A 15882-nucleotide genomic window follows, 5' to 3' on the forward strand; every position below is an offset into this window, starting at 1 on the left:
TGGCAGGTCGTCCTCGAGCTCGAGCGCGCGAAGCCACGCTTGCCATCTCCCTCAAGCGGACGTAGCCCGGCGAGGACCGCGTGCCCGTCCACATCCGTCTCCAACCACGCCAAGTGCCGACCTGCGATTGACGTGTCTGAGGCGCCTGCAGGGAGAATCGCGTCGGGGTCGCGTGGACGAGGCGGTGCCTGTCCGGTTTCGAACGATACACCGACAGATGTGTCCACTGTATGAGGAGGGTCCCGGAGGGGAGAGACAGGATGGTCGCTCTGGCGGAGGAGAGGACGGATGGTGCGAAGAGGCCGTTGATGGGAATGACGTCATTCTCTACCCTGAGGCCTGCCTTCCGTGGCGCGGGCAAGAGGACAGGAGAAGGAAGCGCGAGTGCCGGAGAGAGTGCTGGCGAAGAGGCTGTTCCGGATTCTGTGGAGAGCACGTTCATGGCGGTGGGAGAGCCTTCGTCGTCGTTCACAAGCGGTAGTGCTGAATCAGTCGACAGGCGAAGGCCATGTGAACAGCCCTCTTCAGCTTCTGCGAGGGTAGCACGAAGGTGTCAGTATATCGCGACAAGTCTGAGGAGCTGAGGTCGGGCATACCAGAGCGTGGTGTGACAAGGACGCGGCGTGCACCCTTCCGCCGTCGTAGATGCATGCATAACCACAACAGAGCGACAGCGATGAGAAAGAGGACCGCGGCTGCCACTATCAAGCCGACCTCGGCCGCGTCGGGCTTCGTTGGAGAGTGAGAGGGAGTGAGACGGGACTGCGTCGGGCTCGACGATGGGGAGAGGGTTGGACCGGACGTCAGTGCGGTCGTTGGCAACGTGCCAAAGGAGCTAGCCACGGAAGAAGCAGGACTGGACGGCGAGGAAGCAGGTCGCGATGCCGATGTCGGATCGTTCACAGGGACAGATGTCCTTGTAGAAGGGGAGTTTTCTCGAGAGCTTGCGCTATCGACAGCTGATTCAGAACTGGTACCACGAGCGACCGAAGAAGAGGACAGAGGGGTCGACGATGGGGACGCGGGAGTTGAAGAAGGAGGGACAGGATCGGTGGTCGAGTCCGAAGTGAAAGTGAAAGGAGGAGAATGAGTGTGTCCTGGTGCTTGGCCGTGTAGGAAGCAGCTCGAATCGTCGTTCGGCTGGACCGTGAAGACGATGCTGGTCGTCAGCCCCGATCCGTCCGCAAGAGCCACTTTGATGACAGTGCCGGAGGGAAAGTCCACAGTAATTCTCTGCTGCGTTGCGTCGACCTGCCATTCCTCGTGCTGAATTGAGGACGCGCTGCTGGAGGAAAGTTGGAGATCGTAAGGCGGGATCCCGCCATCCCAGGTGAAGAGCGTTTGCTGGCATTGAATTACGGACGATGGAGAATGAAGTGTGAGTTGCTGGGCGAAAGCAGGCGTGGCGATCAACGCGATAGCGAGGCTACGGCGTAGGTCGACCATTGGGCACGACTTCAGCAGCAGGCGTAGTGAAGCTGTCAGACCCATCGCGTCACCAAATACGTGCATATAGGAGGTAGGCATACGGTACTCACCAGTTGGAACCCTGCACACGCGATGAGGGAATGCTTCTTTGCCGCGATGCAGGATATTATGGAGATCGGTCTGAGAGATAGAGACCAGTGGTGGCGAAGAGGCGTACCTGGCTATGCCTACTACACGTCACAGACCGTGTGCCCCGTCCATGTGGGCCTCCGGAAATGACTTTTGTGCTCCACAACAAAATGTCCTTGTGTGACTACCTTGTACTAAGCCTTCGATGGTGGTACACTTCAGGGGGGAAGAGGTCCTCGTGGAGAGCGGTAGGGAAGGCCAAAGGCACTATCAGCAAGTGTCACAAAATGCCCTTATCCGGGAACAAATGGTATGGTAGCCGCATACATCAGCACGCTTGACGTGGTTTGGGTACGGATGCGCCTTTCGAGACAGCCCAGCGGCGGGGATGCTGTACAACGTCTCTGTCATCGTCGCTGGGAAGATCGAGGGTAATTGGCAAAGGACGTACCGGCCATTGTGGACTCCGTATCCCAGTGTTGACACGGAAAGACAGCTGTGAAGATGTGTAGGCAATGAGGCCATGGTCGACGTTCGTGGGGGAGGAGATACAAGATGACAGAATTGAGTATTTTCGCTCGGATTAGACGCTCTAGCGGCTAGCTGCGGGCCGGGATGTGAGCAATGACGTCAGTTGATGTCCAGAGCCATCTCACAAAGCGTGCAGTCTCCAGACCACGACGAATTCGCCGTCGGCCGTCTGCACCGTCGGCTCTACGGCCGGCCGCGTGGGGAGGGTCCTTTAGCTCCAAAAACGCACGCACCAGTGCGCTCACCAACGATCATCATACTAGCAGATATTCGACGGGAAAGCAGAGCATTTAACGCTGTGATCACAACGTGTAACGATACAAGAGGCTATTATACACATATTCTGTTTGAGTCATGCGGAATAGTTCAGACAGGTCGTAGTGGGCTCTACAAATGCGGTCCTCGGAGCCCGCAAGATAACGTCGCGGGTGCTCTGGTCCGTATGTTCTCGTGATTTATCACGAGAGACAGAAGTCACCTATGTGGGTCAAGGTTATGTCAACATCGGGGATAGAGCGAAAAGAAGGATTGACGCACGCCCATCGTGCACCTCGAACACTAGCGATTGGGCTAGCGCACCCGCATTGTCTGATAGGGACAGCGCAAGAGGAGTCCCTGCGCACGCGTAAGTACTGACGTCAGATGAGGAGGCGTGGGCTCGGAAATGGAGACGGAGGGGGATGAAGACAAGACTGACCTGCGGGGAGACGGGCGAGCCAGCTGAACTCGAACGTCCCTTGCGAGAACTCAAACGTGTCAACCAGCGTTTTGTTGGAGACGCTTGCGATGCTAAAGAGGTATGACATGAAAAAATGCATGACAGAAACCGCGTTAGTAACCGGCGCACCTCTGGAGCACGGAGCGCAGACGGGATGAGCGTCCCGAGGAACCTGAGGGCTAGTACACCTGAACTCACCAAAACAACAGGAGCTGCGGACCCGACAGCGTTAGTCTGGTATGTCGTCTGACACAGGCAACGAGGACTCACCTGCACACCCCGTCCACGACACCTTCGTGAATTCGCACTGAGATGGTGTTTTCCTGGGCATACGATCAGCTGTAAACCATTCATTCTGGCCATTGAAGAACGTACGGAGTGTTGATCCTACAACGCGGCACGGACGCACTCGCGACCATGAGCGACAACGGGAGTACTGCAGGTGCGATGACCATGGCTGAAAGTAATGTCGCCCGTTGTGACAGCGGAGACAGAGTGGAGGGAGCAGACGGAGGCAAACCGACCTCACGCGAGCTCATATAGCCTCGCGGGCGCGCCTCGGCACAGAGGATACTGCGGGCGCCAAGTCCGCGGAGTTGACGGCAGCGTTCCCCTGCACATACTTGTGGAGGCGCGACCCGGGCGACGTCCCACTGGGCGGGTGCCACAGGAGGCTTCCGGGCGGGCAGAGAGCGCACGCGCACACGCCGCGGCACAGTTCGCCGCACTGAACGCGCGTGAGAGGCCGAGTGCAGCAGGTGCCCCCCGCCGCGTGAAAGGCGGTCGACGATGCGCTTTCAAAAGAGGCTATAGACGCATGGGAGTGTTCGAGCCTGTTCCACGCCGGTGGCGGCCGTGGGATGCTCAACCAGGGCGCAGAACTGGCTAGATCCGTATGCACCTTCGGCTTCCATGTATTTTGCTGTGAAAACGCTCAAGTTCTCCTTGGCCGACGTGTGCCTCGTCTTGGGACTGTCGCGACTGCGAGGAGAAGTTCATGCGCGGGTCGAACGCGGCTGAGTAAGAAGCTTTAGTGAAGCTTCCTTGATGTGAGAGACGAGGCGCAGGGACGACTGTTGTCGAGAAACCGTTGAAGCTGTTGCCAAGACTGAGTACTGGAGTGTGGCTCGAACAAAATGCAGCCGTACGAGAGCCGCATTGCCAGTATGTTCCCAGGCCCAGGGCGCCCGAGGCCTGGGCCCACCACGTGGGAGCCGGCATTTTCCACTGGCCAGTTGCATATGGTCGGTCGCGCCACAGGAATACCGTGTTGCCCTCCCACGACCTTGCGCTCACGACATGAGAATAAACACCTCCTTCGCTTCCTTCGTCCCCAAAACCTTGTAGATGATCTACTGCGGCGCTGCACCCGCCGCATCACACTGCTCGGCCGCAGCACCCGCCCTAACACTCCTCAGTCGACGCCTGTATCGCCAAGTCCCCCGCCTCCATCTTGCACTCCGAGCATCCACAATCGGCCCCATATTCTGGAGTCGCCGGGACGGTCCGAGTGTACCCCTCTCCGAATCGCCTGGTACACCGTCGAGCGTGTACTGGTTGGGCGACCTTCGAACGTCGACCACGACCATTACGGGACGCCGACACCCCAGTGTCCCGCGCTTGCTCGCCCGAGCCCGAAGGTCGCGACGGCCGGGATGTCGCCGCACATGCTACAATCGGTGAATTTTGCTGTCGCGTCGAATAGTCGTGTATGGACTTCGAATGGTTGGGTTCACGCGCGAACCGGGGTGAAGGGAAGATCCTTCCAGGGAACCCTCGCGCGCCAGACACCCGCCACACAACGCACACGTACACCCCCAATACATTAGGCACACCGCCGTGCCCCATTTAAATAAAAAAACAAAGCGCACAAAGCGCCGTCACCTAGCCCACACCGACGACCCCGCGGACTCCCCCTCCTCCGGCGACGGCAGCGACGGCACCGGCGGCGGGAGCGAGTCCGCGACGGACAGCACCCGCCCGTACGGCGGCGGCATCGTCTTCACCGTCGACGCGCCCCCGTCGTCGTACCCGTACGGGACGACGTCCGCCTCCTGGCTCCCCGGGCGCCCGCCCGCGAGCCGCACCCCGCCGTCGACGGAGTACTTGGTGCTCGCGCGCCCGGTCGAGTCCGGGAAGGACGCGCCGCTCGCGCGCGAGCGCTCGCCGTCGTCGTCGCCCGCGGACCAGAAGCCTGTCGCGCGCGGGCGCATCGCGAGCGTGGACGCGGGCGCGGCCGACGCGCGGCCGACGAAGGGGTGGTCGAATGCGGCGCTCGCGACCGAGAGCGAGCGGTCGTCCGTGGGGTCGAGCGTGTCGAACGCGGGGCCGAATTGGCGCGCGACGAACGCGGCGAAGGGGTCGTCCGTGCCGGGCGTGGTGGGGGATTGCAGCATCACGCTTGCGCCCACGGTAGTAGAGGTCGTCGAGGGCCGCAGCGCGCGCGTGTGCTGGAGGAGGGGCATGGGCGACGCCAGGGCATCTGCGGACGCGTCGAGGTCCGGGCCGGAGTAGAACGACTCGGGCGAATGGACGAGACGCAGAGACGAGCTCCCGAACGAGGAGGCGTCGCCGCCGCCGTTCTCCGCGTCCCGCGCCGCGCCGGTGCGGTAGACCCTGTGCGGGGGCGTAGTGCTGAAAGCGCTCGTGAGGCGCCTGATGGTCGCGAGGAAGTCGAGGGACGCGGAAGAGCCATGCGCAATGAGAGGGCGGTCGGATACGGAGGAGGTATAGTACGACGCGGAGTTGACGGAGAGACGGTCGTGCTCGGCGGGAGGCGCCTTCTCAGACATCTCTGCGGACGAGAGGGGAAAACTTTAGCATAACGAATCGCGCGACTCGAGGAGGACGAAACGCACCATGACATCGTCCGCGTGCATTCTTGCGCCGCCTTCTGCAGAGCAAGAGGAGCAGGAAGAGAAGCAACACGACGAGCGCGATGACAGCGACGACAATGCCTACCAGAGCACCCGAACTGAGTGCAGACTGGAGACTGCCAGAACCCGTCCCAGTCGGAACCGCGCCAGAGATCGGATTCGAGGAATCCGTCTGGCCAGCTTGGCTGGCAGCGGAGGTTCGTGAGGTCGTTCCAGATGCACTGGTCTTGGTTGCTTTGTCGGCGCCAGTTCTGGTGGAATCCGTGCTGGAACTGGTAGACGAAATGCCGACCGCGTTGATAGGTTGAGGCAGAGACGTCGTCGCCGAAGTAGGATCCGAGGGAGAACTCGTGATGGTCGAAGAAATAATGATAACACTGTCGGAAGTTGTGGTATTGACAAAGTTGAGGAGAGGAATGAAGCTGCTCGTAGGGAACGCCGCGGGAAATGACTCTACAGTCGTGTTGGATGAGGAAGTCGAGGTCGTAATGACAGTGGCAAGGGTGGTAGTTTCGGACCTCCTGGTAGTCGTGGTAGTCGAGGAACTCGCCGAAGACGTGGTCGATGAGCCTGTTGACGAGGTGGTGGTTGTAGGATGTCTCCAGCGGGTCTGAAGGCTATAAGTGAAACACATACACCATTATCGTACAAACACGTACCGTGGTGTGCTCTCCGCTTGTGTCCGTACCAACAACGGACGACGACGTACTAGTGGTGACGGAAGTCGAGGTGCTTGTGATGGTGTGCGATGTCGTCGTTGAGGTCGGAGTCTCCGTCGAAGACTCTGATGTAGTGCCTGTAGACGTACTCTCCTCGGAAGACGTGGACATGGTGGGAAGCGATGTATCCGTGGACGATGCGGGGTCGCTCGAGCTTGTACTTGAAGACGACGACGTACCCGTGGCAGTCGCAGAAACCGTGTCCGTCGCCGTCCCCACCCCTCCCAAACAGCTACTGTCCGACCCATCCGCCACCGTCCACTGCGCCGTGCCCTGCAGGTGGTCATCGTGGATCGTCAGGGTGACAACCGTCCCCGCCGGCATCGTCGTCTTCCAGTCCGCGTCGGTCGCGTTCACGTCAGCGATCGAGTCCGACGCGCCGTTCGATCCGCTGAACGACAGCTGATAGAGAGGCGCACCGCCCGACCACGTGATATGTGTCGTCCCGCATTGGACCGAAGAACTGGGGGTGCCGATGAAGATCGTGGCGTGGACGTCGGCGACAAGGAAGACGCTGAGGAAGAGCGCGAAGAGGGGAATTCGGAAGGGCTGGGCGCGTTTCGGCGTTGAAAGGATCCTGCAGCGTTGCCGTTAGTCGAGTTCGAGCTTCGGAGTAAGATACTGACTGTGCAAACATGGCGCTGCGAAGGAAATCCGACAACACCTGGAACGTGAGACCGAAGCTAGAGAAGGGGACAGCCTGCATAAAGAACGACATGGGACCGAACGGGGTCAGCGAAAGGAATGTAGGCGGGCGAGAGGCCCAAGGCAGCCTGCAGCTGGTCCACGGAGAGGGGAGGTGGGAGCGAAAGAGCAACCCGCATGAATGAGCACAGTCGTGGAAGACATCCACCGCGACGGGCAAGCTCAGGGCGAACTCTGCGGGCCGGGCGCATGGGTGAGCGATGCGGAGATGTTACATTGTTTAACGCCGATACTCAACACTGACAACGTTTCGCGGCACTGTCCGCAAGCATGTGATGGCCATAAATACACGTATACCGCTGGTTGGTTTCATTTGCTGTAGGATGGGGTAAGCAAACAGGAGCGTTCCCCCAAGACCGTTATGAGAACGTACGCAATCCTCACAAACCAGGAAGCCGCGAACATTCACCGCTGACCAGAGTGCTGAGAGCCTGAGAGGTGGTGAGATGAGCCGGAAAGTGGCCGCCGGTCATCAGGTTATCAGACACTGTCAGGGTCGATCAACGCCAAAGGATCGTCGAGAAAAGGAAAAAGGGCAGTTCCGCAAAGGAAGCATGTGAGGAGATCTCGAGTTGTGCAGAGCAGGTCTGAGGTAATATCACAAGAACATGTCCATCTTGCTCTTCTATACGTACCGTGCTTAGGAACTATATGTGATATGCAGGCGTGAGCTGATTTATTGACAGCGTGATCGTGATGATCACGAAGGGAAAGAGACTGCGCACCTGCCATGGCACTGGTGTGCGCCTTCGAGACATGCTTGTATGCGCATGCCACGCGGCTCTTGCGCTCGTTGTGTGGGTTGAACGCATAGGAGCTTGAGGCAAACAAAAGCCGCCACGGAGGTCGCAAACGGGGGCAGCAGCCAGCTCGATCAACCGTCGAGGTCAGAGATGGTGGCGGTCGAGTCGAGAGCTGGGCGGGATGCCGTCACAGCCGTGCGGGACCGCCTGTCCGAGGCCTTCCGATGGGCGTAAGCCAATCGGAGTCGAGCGTTTCACGTCCGGCCCGGGTTCCGCGCTCAACAAGGAAGGCTTCTGAGATTAGCGGGCGTACTGTGGGGAAAGGTGGGGAAGATACTTATCGTTCCTGCTCTCTGTACCACAGAGACAACCACATCCAGAACCACAATAAGTTCCGGCTCGGCCTTGGGAACCTCGATTCGCTACAGACAAAGCAATGGATTCTTCGACGAAAGCGTGCACAGCAGATCATACAAAGGCATCGTCCACCCCGCCAACACACCGCACCCACTCAAAAACGCTCGTGCGGGTACGGCGCATACGGCGGCGGCAGCGTCTGCCGCTTCCCGTCGACCCCGTCCTCCGAGCCCACCGACGGCGTCCGCGGGCCCCCCACGAGCCGCAGCCCCCCGTCCTGCGCCTGCTTCCTCCGCCCCTTCTCCGCCTTGAGTAGCGCGGCTTGCAGCGTCGCGGGCGGCGCCGCGGCGACGTCGCGCATCCCCTTCCGAGCGCGTTCGTCCGGCGGGGACGGGAGCGACTTGTCCTGCGCCGACGCTGGCGGGGACGTCGGCAGTGCGGGGACGGGGGGCGCGGGGTAGACCATCTGCCAGTGCCCCCGTGAGGACCTGTACGACGACGGGCGGGAGCTCTCCCCAGAGCTTCTTCCCCCGGGAGAGGATGGCTTAGCGGCCTCGAATGGCTTCTCCGTAGCGGGCGGGCTGTGCGGGGAGATGGTGAGGGCGTTGAAGAACGGGTGACCTTGCGGGTTCTGTGCGGGCCGCTTCTCCGGGTCCGAGGGGGGCGCGCCGCGGTCCATCGGAGGGGCGAAGCCAGCCTCGACGTCGCGCATCCACGTCGAGCGCGGGTGTGCGCCGAGGGGAGAGGCGTTGAGGTCTGCGAGACGCGGTGTGCGTTAGTGAGGCGTGCTCAGGAGAGCAAGTCAAGAAAATGATACGTACCGACGATCGGTCTTTGCGGCGGCCGTATGCGCTGCTTGTCGCCTCGTTCGCGTAGCACGTACCACAGGACGGCGCCGAGGAGGCCGGCGGTGGCGATCGTGCCGATCGCGATGCCCACGATCGCAGCGGTGCTGAGCCGATGCGTGTGTGGCTGATCAGTGAGGGTGGCGAGGGCGACGCCGTAGCTCGCGTCCGCGTTCACCTCTCGTCCGACGCACGAGCTGAGCGTGTTGTTCGAGACGGAGAGGTCGTCCGACACCGAGGCGCCTGTCGAGTCGGTGACAGAGAGCTTGACCTTCGTGCCTGGGGCAAGGTCCGCGATCCAGTCGTACGTCTGGACCTTGATCCCATGTATAGTTTCGTTACCGGCCGGAGTGCTGCTTGAACTCTCAGGGAGAACGTTGAGGGTGTAGGGGGGAGTGCCTCCGCGCCAGGAGATGGCGGTTTGAGTACAGACGTTGATGGAGGGCGGGAGTGGCCCTAAAGCGAGCTCCCCTTGCGCGGACACGGGGGAAGCACATAGCGAGAGGAGGAGGAGGAGGAGGAGGAGCAATGGGGTAGTGCGTGAATGCTGATGCTTGCATGAGAGGAAGAAGGCGGCACTTGGGGGACGGATGTGAGCGCGGCACACGACCGCCAGATGAGAGGACTCACGATATCGAATATATGACGGTTTCGACAATGAATGACAGCAATGGACCACACCTCCACCACGGGACCTGCTCGGCACCAGCCACAAGGGAAGCCAGAGCGCGCCCAGAGAATGCCCTCCAAGGATGATCACCCATCCCCGCCCCGCTGGGTGACCCGCACCGATGATGAAAGCGAAGGTACGAGTTCAGACTATCTGCACGGTACGCGACATGAGCTTGGCGGACTTGGCTGGCAGACGGTGCGGGAAAAGCGAGAACGCACCATACATCCACAATGAAGATGCGCAAGCCGGGGCGATCGGCATGCGAACACGGCCAAGACCATGCAAAATATGAAGACGGAACTAGGGAGTGAAGGAGGAAGAAGTAGTGTGCACCGCGGTCGGTCCCAGCTCACTTCCTCTGCCACCGCTCCCACCCTCACCAGCTACAGGCTGAAGGCTTGCCGGTTGACGAGGACCTATCAGATTCACCGAGCTGCCCGCGACGCGCCTCAATGATCATGCAGGGTAGTTGCGGCCGGCCAATCGCGTGCGGGGACGGAAGCTGCTCCAAGGGAACGGGTGTTTAGTGCATCCGAGTCAGCGAGGAGACGTTGCCAGGTACAAAAGCGACAGTTGCTGTTGCGCTGCTTTGACGGATTGCGTACTCGGGGAACGGCTGCAACATGTCAGAGCGAGTCTAGCATGAACACGGTGGTGGAAACATACGAGGATGGATCCCAGTGGCAGACCAGCAACAGCGTGAGGCCGCCTCGATAGATGAGATCAATCCGCTGGTCGCAGTAGAGAACTGACAAGGACCGGCGTTATTTGACATGGGAGAGCAAAAGAGACGGTATTAATGCCCAGGGGTCATGGATTCCCAGCGGTGTCTGCTGGGGCTTCGGGAGAAGGTCGGCTCAGTGGAGACCAGCTGCGGGGCATGGTAGGAGGAAGAGCGCGACGAAGTGCCGGCGCTTCCTTCTGACTCAGCTGATCTAATCTGCGGCTTGATAAGATGCGAGTCCACTCATAATATTTGTGTCCTCAATCCAACTCTTCCGCGACATCCTCAAATCCGTCACGCCTCGCAGAAATATTTATTGGGGTGTCCTTTGGCGGTTTCGTCATGGCACTCATGGTATCGTTGTACTATGGCAGTAAACGCAGGAAGAGCCGCTGGTGGCAGTCTGGTGCAAAGCGATCTCGGTGAGTTCGATTGTTCACATGATCTAGACCGAATCTTCGCTGACCGAGGCGCGTGCCGGCGGAGGAGCGTTTCCCCAGTGATTCCTGTCGCGCCCAGAGTTGTGACCAACGACTGGCTCTCCACCACGCCTGTCGCCTGTCCGTCTGTTTCAGGAACTCGAGAATCTCCGCTCGCTTCGCCCAGAAAGCGCACGATTTCCCAGAAAACTGGACTGAGATCGTGGTCTTCAATCCACGCTCACCCATGGCCAGGACCCTCTTCTCGACCCCTTCCTCCCATCTGCGCCCGTTCACCCACCGCCTTCCTCCCCATGTGTTTGTGATGGCATCCCGGCCCCGAGGAGTCCGTTCGAAATGGACCGCGACGTGCTTTTTTTGGGAACACTCGAGCTAGGATATTCGCGCGCAAGCAATACGGATGTGTTTCCCGCGGATGGTCGACATCGAGTGACGGTACGAGTCACCGTCACTGTAATAACCGTGACATGTCACATCACGTGCCCGCAGTAAGTCACTACGAGGGCGCCGTTTGCGGTTGACTGGTCACTTTATGCGCTGCGGGATACGTTCTTAGCTGTGTAGTTACACGCGCTCTCATGTGACACATAGGGATAGAATGAGAATAATAATAATAATAAAGGTCACTTTATGCGCGCGTTCTCAGCGGTATCAAAGTTTTTGGACCAGGTGGACAACAATTTCCAGACTTCTGTGGCTGATGCTGACATGAAAATGCCATTGCCACACAGGTGCCTTCCGTTTTCCCAGCCTGGTCCAATTGAGTCAACTCCAGGGACATTATAGCCGAATTCGAAGTCGGCTCGGATGAGAACACCTTCCGCGCGGCGTCCCGCGTGGGCCGCATACTTGCCGCCAATTTGAACCAGGCAGAGTTCGGGAATAACACAAGACTAATGCCTAGCAGTGCATCCCCGGCGAAGTTTCAATTGCCCATATGGTGGCACATCTCTCGTCTTCGATCGATGGAGGGTTAGAGCCATACACTTCGATGCTCTGCTCCGCTGCGGTGAACGCCCTTGGGTTGCACGAGCGTGTAGCATCGTCTCGGAGAGGTATCCGCATCCTCGCATGCTGCGGGGTATGCGACGGCCGTGCTAGGGGTACCACGAAAGCTGAACCGGCTGTCAGCAGATCATTCTCGCCGTACAGACGTCACCCGCTCCGCCCCGAGGCTCTTTGGACGTGGCAAACAGTTCCAACGGTCCGCAGTCGTATCTCCCCCGGCCCACTGGCATCGGATGTTCTGTCAGCGGAAGTCCGAGCGCCCGGGACGCATTCCACTGTGTGCGCATGCGAACTCAGCCGTTTGCGGGTGCGATATGCTCTCACTGAAGCCTCGTGACGGCTTCGCAAACTTTAAGTTCCAAAAAGTACGTGCAACTTTAAAACTTCTTCGTTGCACAAGTCTGATTCGTATGGCTCATTCACTAGTGGATCTGGGATGCGATGATTACGCGACCCCAGGCTATGCGCTACAAGTTCGCGTGCGTAGATATAGGAACGAGAGGGGGTCATGGAAAGTTCAATTGTGGATGAGCTGGAATAAATAAGCTGTGTCCACTCGAGCGAACCTTGAATCAGAGTTGCAAATGCTAACGAGCAGATGATGGACGCCCTCCTCTCACACTGTTTACGGCCGGCACCGGATAGCTCTGGCAGCGGCACGAACGGCTGATATCCGATATAGAGCTGCGAGAGCGGACGTCGTGGTTGGCCTCCCTCCCACCCTCTCACCCGGTGCCTGCGCCCTGTGCGTTCTCCCCTGTCAGAACCCCTCCCCTCCTTCTCTTGTGCTCCACCCGTTGACAAGAATTGCAGTGACGACATCATGAACGCCTCCACGACCCCTTGCGCCGCGCCTAATGCATGCGTAGACGACCGCGATGCCGATATCCAGTACATTCCGATGGGAAGATGGGTGAATGTTGCGAACGCGATGTACTTCGACGGCACTGCAAGAAGCACAACTGTGTTGGGAGCTCAAATCGCTTATCCGTTCGCAGGTATGCACATTGTGGTATATTCAGTGATGATTCTGATAAGCTCACAGGGAATGGGAGCACGCTTGAGGTTTGGGGATGGTGGCAGTCTGCCGCTGGATCGACTTCCCCGACCAATGTTACCTGCAGCGTCGATGGCAGTCCCGCAGTCGCCACACGCACGACAGCCACGCTCAACGCCAATGGAAACGCTACTGTATTGTGCACCATTCCCCCGCAGAACATCCATGAACATATCCTGACTGTTACGAACTTCGGAGATTTTCTACAACTGGATGGTATCCGTTTCGTCGCACCTGCGGGATCTTCAACCACATCAGTATCACCCTCGCAGATGTCCTCTGGTGGGTGTTATCTCTACTGTATCTTCTACATCGTTTTCTGATATTCCAGTAATTCTACAGTTTCTCAGTCCTCTGGTACTTCAGTTAGTATCCCGGAGACCCCACAATCCGCCCCATCCAAGAGGCACGTACGGGCGCGCTTTTCCTATCTTCTTAACGTTGCTGAATCACCCTCAGCTCCGCGACCCTGAACACCGGCGCAATCGCAGGTCTCGCAGTCGCCATCGTCGCACTGCTCATCGCGCTGGCCACCGTCATCATCGTCTGCCGCCGGCGCCGGCGCTCCCGGTCCATCGATATCCTCGAGCCGTTCGCGGACGACGAAAAAGCGCCAAGTGCGTCCTTCCCCGCCCCCGCTCTCGCCACCGCTAACCACGGTGATCCAGTGCCGCCCTCCGCGATCACCTCCGAATGGACCGGGTCCTCTCCCTCGCTCCAGGACTCCGCCGCGCGCGCATGGCACTCGGACGCGCGCTCGCTCACGCCGAACCGCCTGCACGCCGCGTCCCCGACGTCGCTGTCGTCGACGGACAAGGCCGCGGACGCGCACCTCCTGCGCTCCGGCACGACCTCCCCGACGTGGACCGCGTCCACCGCCGGCTCGCGCGAGCCGCGCCCGACGCCGACGCCGACGCACACCCCGAGCCTCAGCGGGGACTCGCGCCTCGCGGAGTACGGCCCGGGGACCGCGACGGACGCGTTCGCGCTCTCCCTCGCGGGCGTGAGCGCGAGCGCGCGGCGGCACCGCGGGGACCGCAAGGCGCGCGACGTCGGCGGCGGCGGGCACGGGCACGCGGCGAGCATCGACGCCGCGCTCTCGAGCGCGAACGCGACCACGACCGCTACCACCATCAGCAGCGCGCACGCCGTGCACTCGCACTCGACACTGGAGCTCGGCGCAGGGTCCTCCCCGCGGTCCGTCGGGAGCCGGGGCTTGGCGTCGGACGACGGGGAGGTGCTGTCGATGACGAGCTCAGAGCACGCGCGGCGGATGGAGGAGGACGGCGGGGTGCGGCTTGCGGGGGGGCCGCTTGAGGAGAGCGTGGAGGATGGGGGTCCGCAGGTGCTGCCGCCGCCGTACAGGAGGTATTGATGAGCGGGAGTTCGGGACGGGGCCACGAGTCTACAGGTAACAAATGCGGTTATTGCATTTCCACGATTAGGATAGCGTTCATACTAATACTGTATATCGGGAGCCGAAAGTACGGGGTACATGTCGTGATGCCAGGAGGGACAATTGAGAACGGCTGGCGAAGTTCCGAGAACGCGCGACGAATTGACTGGCGCGGGACTGGCTAGAGCTGGTGCCATGTCAAAGGCATCCACTGCCCTATTCAGTGCGCGACTACTCAACATCGACGGGAGCACTGATCACCAGCAAGAGCTCGAAGACCAGTGCTGTCCGATGATGCGCATCCACGGGCGCCGGGCCCTGCACGCGTCCGCAAGACTCGACTCGCGATCCCGCCACCGACGCGGACGCCCGCGTGAGCTCGTCGCCTCGTCCTGTGACGAGCGCGTGCTGGGGAACGACGGTGGGGAATGCACACACTCTGCTTAGGGCTGACCGTGCCTTCGGCCTGCGCGCGAACCGTCGTGGCGTCCGTTCTGCAGGCCCCGCTTCGGGGATGCTGTGGTTGCCAACCGACGGACGCTGGGGGGAGGCGGATGCAGTGAATTCTTCGGAGTCGACCCCCGAGGTAGACGGAACGTGAGCATGATAGTTGCCACGGTACTTATTATGGTGCTCATTGGGTGCTACGGAAAAGGACGCCCCGCGTTCGCGTGGAGCTGTTCCTCCGTTTATGAGTGGTATAAGCCCAGTCCAAAAAGTGAGCTTACTGTGTTCGCTGAGCTTGAAGTTGTTGGCTTTAGAAGCCTACGTGATATTCCAGAGCGGTTCAGAATACCAAGCAGTCCCACGATCGGGAATCCACGACGCCCCCTTGGGCAGACAGTCGAGGTCGACCAGATGGACAATACCCATGTCGTCCGCCTCGTAGGGAAGCCCCAACGTCCGATACTTACTTGGGGGCGACTGGTCCCGCGAGCTCGGCGTCCAGCGCCAATTTCCCCCTACCCTGTATGGACGAGTGCCACTGCCAATGGCACACAGCGGCGAGGGTGTTGGTAGGAAGGGGGGGTATGTCTCACCGTTGAGCTTGCCCTTCCATGCTTGTGTATGTAAGCGGATCTGGAGAACGAGTCGCCGCCATCAGCCGCCGTGCCATCAGCGCTTCAGCGCTGGTCTCGCGCGGGCCGTCGGCGGTCGAGGCGAGAAGCACGAGCAAGACATTGACCTCGTCCCCCTCCAGGTTCGTTTTCCAACACACGCCCTTTTGCCCAGCTCCCTTCCCTTGCACTTCCCGCGGCGCGATCGTGCTGGGGCACCCCGCTCAACCGCAAGTCCCCGCGCACGCAGCCGCCCGTATCCCCCACGACCCACCTCGCCCGTCGCCAGCTTCAAGCGTGAAGCTTCGAAGCCCGAGGAGCATCTGCGGCGATGTCAGGTGCGTCGACGTCGCGCCCCCCTACCACGCCCGCCCCTCCCCAACGCCCGCCCGCCTCGCAGACGCGATCCCCGCCGCGCCCCCTCCACACACCCAGAACGGCGCTAGTAGCAAGCTCACGCAGTGGCTGCGTCTCG

At 60.3% G+C, this 15882-nt stretch overlaps 4 protein-coding genes across 4 annotated transcripts; 1 reads left to right on the forward strand and 3 right to left on the reverse strand.

Moving 5' to 3' along the window:
• Positions 1–1131: 1131 nt before the first annotated feature.
• On the reverse strand, positions 1132–1446 carry BXZ73DRAFT_45646 (uncharacterized protein; the record flags this gene model as incomplete). Its single annotated transcript, XM_048019547.1, has 1 exon — positions 1132–1446. A coding segment is annotated over one exon (315 nt), but the record flags the coding sequence as incomplete, so codon positions are not given.
• Positions 1447–4686: 3240 nt separating this feature from the next.
• Positions 4687–7119, reverse strand: BXZ73DRAFT_76998 (uncharacterized protein; the record flags this gene model as incomplete). Its single annotated transcript, XM_048022564.1, has 6 exons — positions 4687–5598; positions 5665–5699; positions 5768–6059; positions 6201–6299; positions 6342–6978; positions 7028–7119. The coding sequence occupies 6 exons, from the start codon at positions 7117–7119 to the stop codon at positions 4687–4689; spliced, it is 2067 nt and encodes a 688-aa protein (XP_047878630.1).
• A 1241-nt stretch (positions 7120–8360) lies between these two features.
• Positions 8361–9985, reverse strand: BXZ73DRAFT_76999 (uncharacterized protein; the record flags this gene model as incomplete). Its single annotated transcript, XM_048022565.1, has 4 exons — positions 8361–8962; positions 9028–9604; positions 9682–9746; positions 9943–9985. 4 exons carry the CDS (start codon positions 9983–9985, stop codon positions 8361–8363), a joined length of 1287 nt encoding a protein of 428 aa, XP_047878631.1.
• Positions 9986–12210: 2225 nt separating this feature from the next.
• Positions 12211–14328, forward strand: BXZ73DRAFT_100706 (uncharacterized protein; the record flags this gene model as incomplete). The annotated part of the gene is made up of 7 exons (XM_048014658.1): positions 12211–12261; positions 12323–12375; positions 12710–12894; positions 12942–13235; positions 13304–13322; positions 13413–13570; positions 13622–14328. 7 exons carry the CDS (start codon positions 12211–12213, stop codon positions 14326–14328), a joined length of 1467 nt encoding a protein of 488 aa, XP_047878632.1.
• Between the last annotated feature and the right edge of the window lie 1554 nt (positions 14329–15882).

The sequence above is a fragment of the Epithele typhae genome (genome assembly GCF_022376455.1).
Source record: "Epithele typhae strain CBS 203.58 chromosome Unknown BXZ73scaffold_19, whole genome shotgun sequence".
NCBI classification, from domain to species: Eukaryota; Fungi; Basidiomycota; class Agaricomycetes; order Polyporales; family Epitheliaceae; genus Epithele; species Epithele typhae.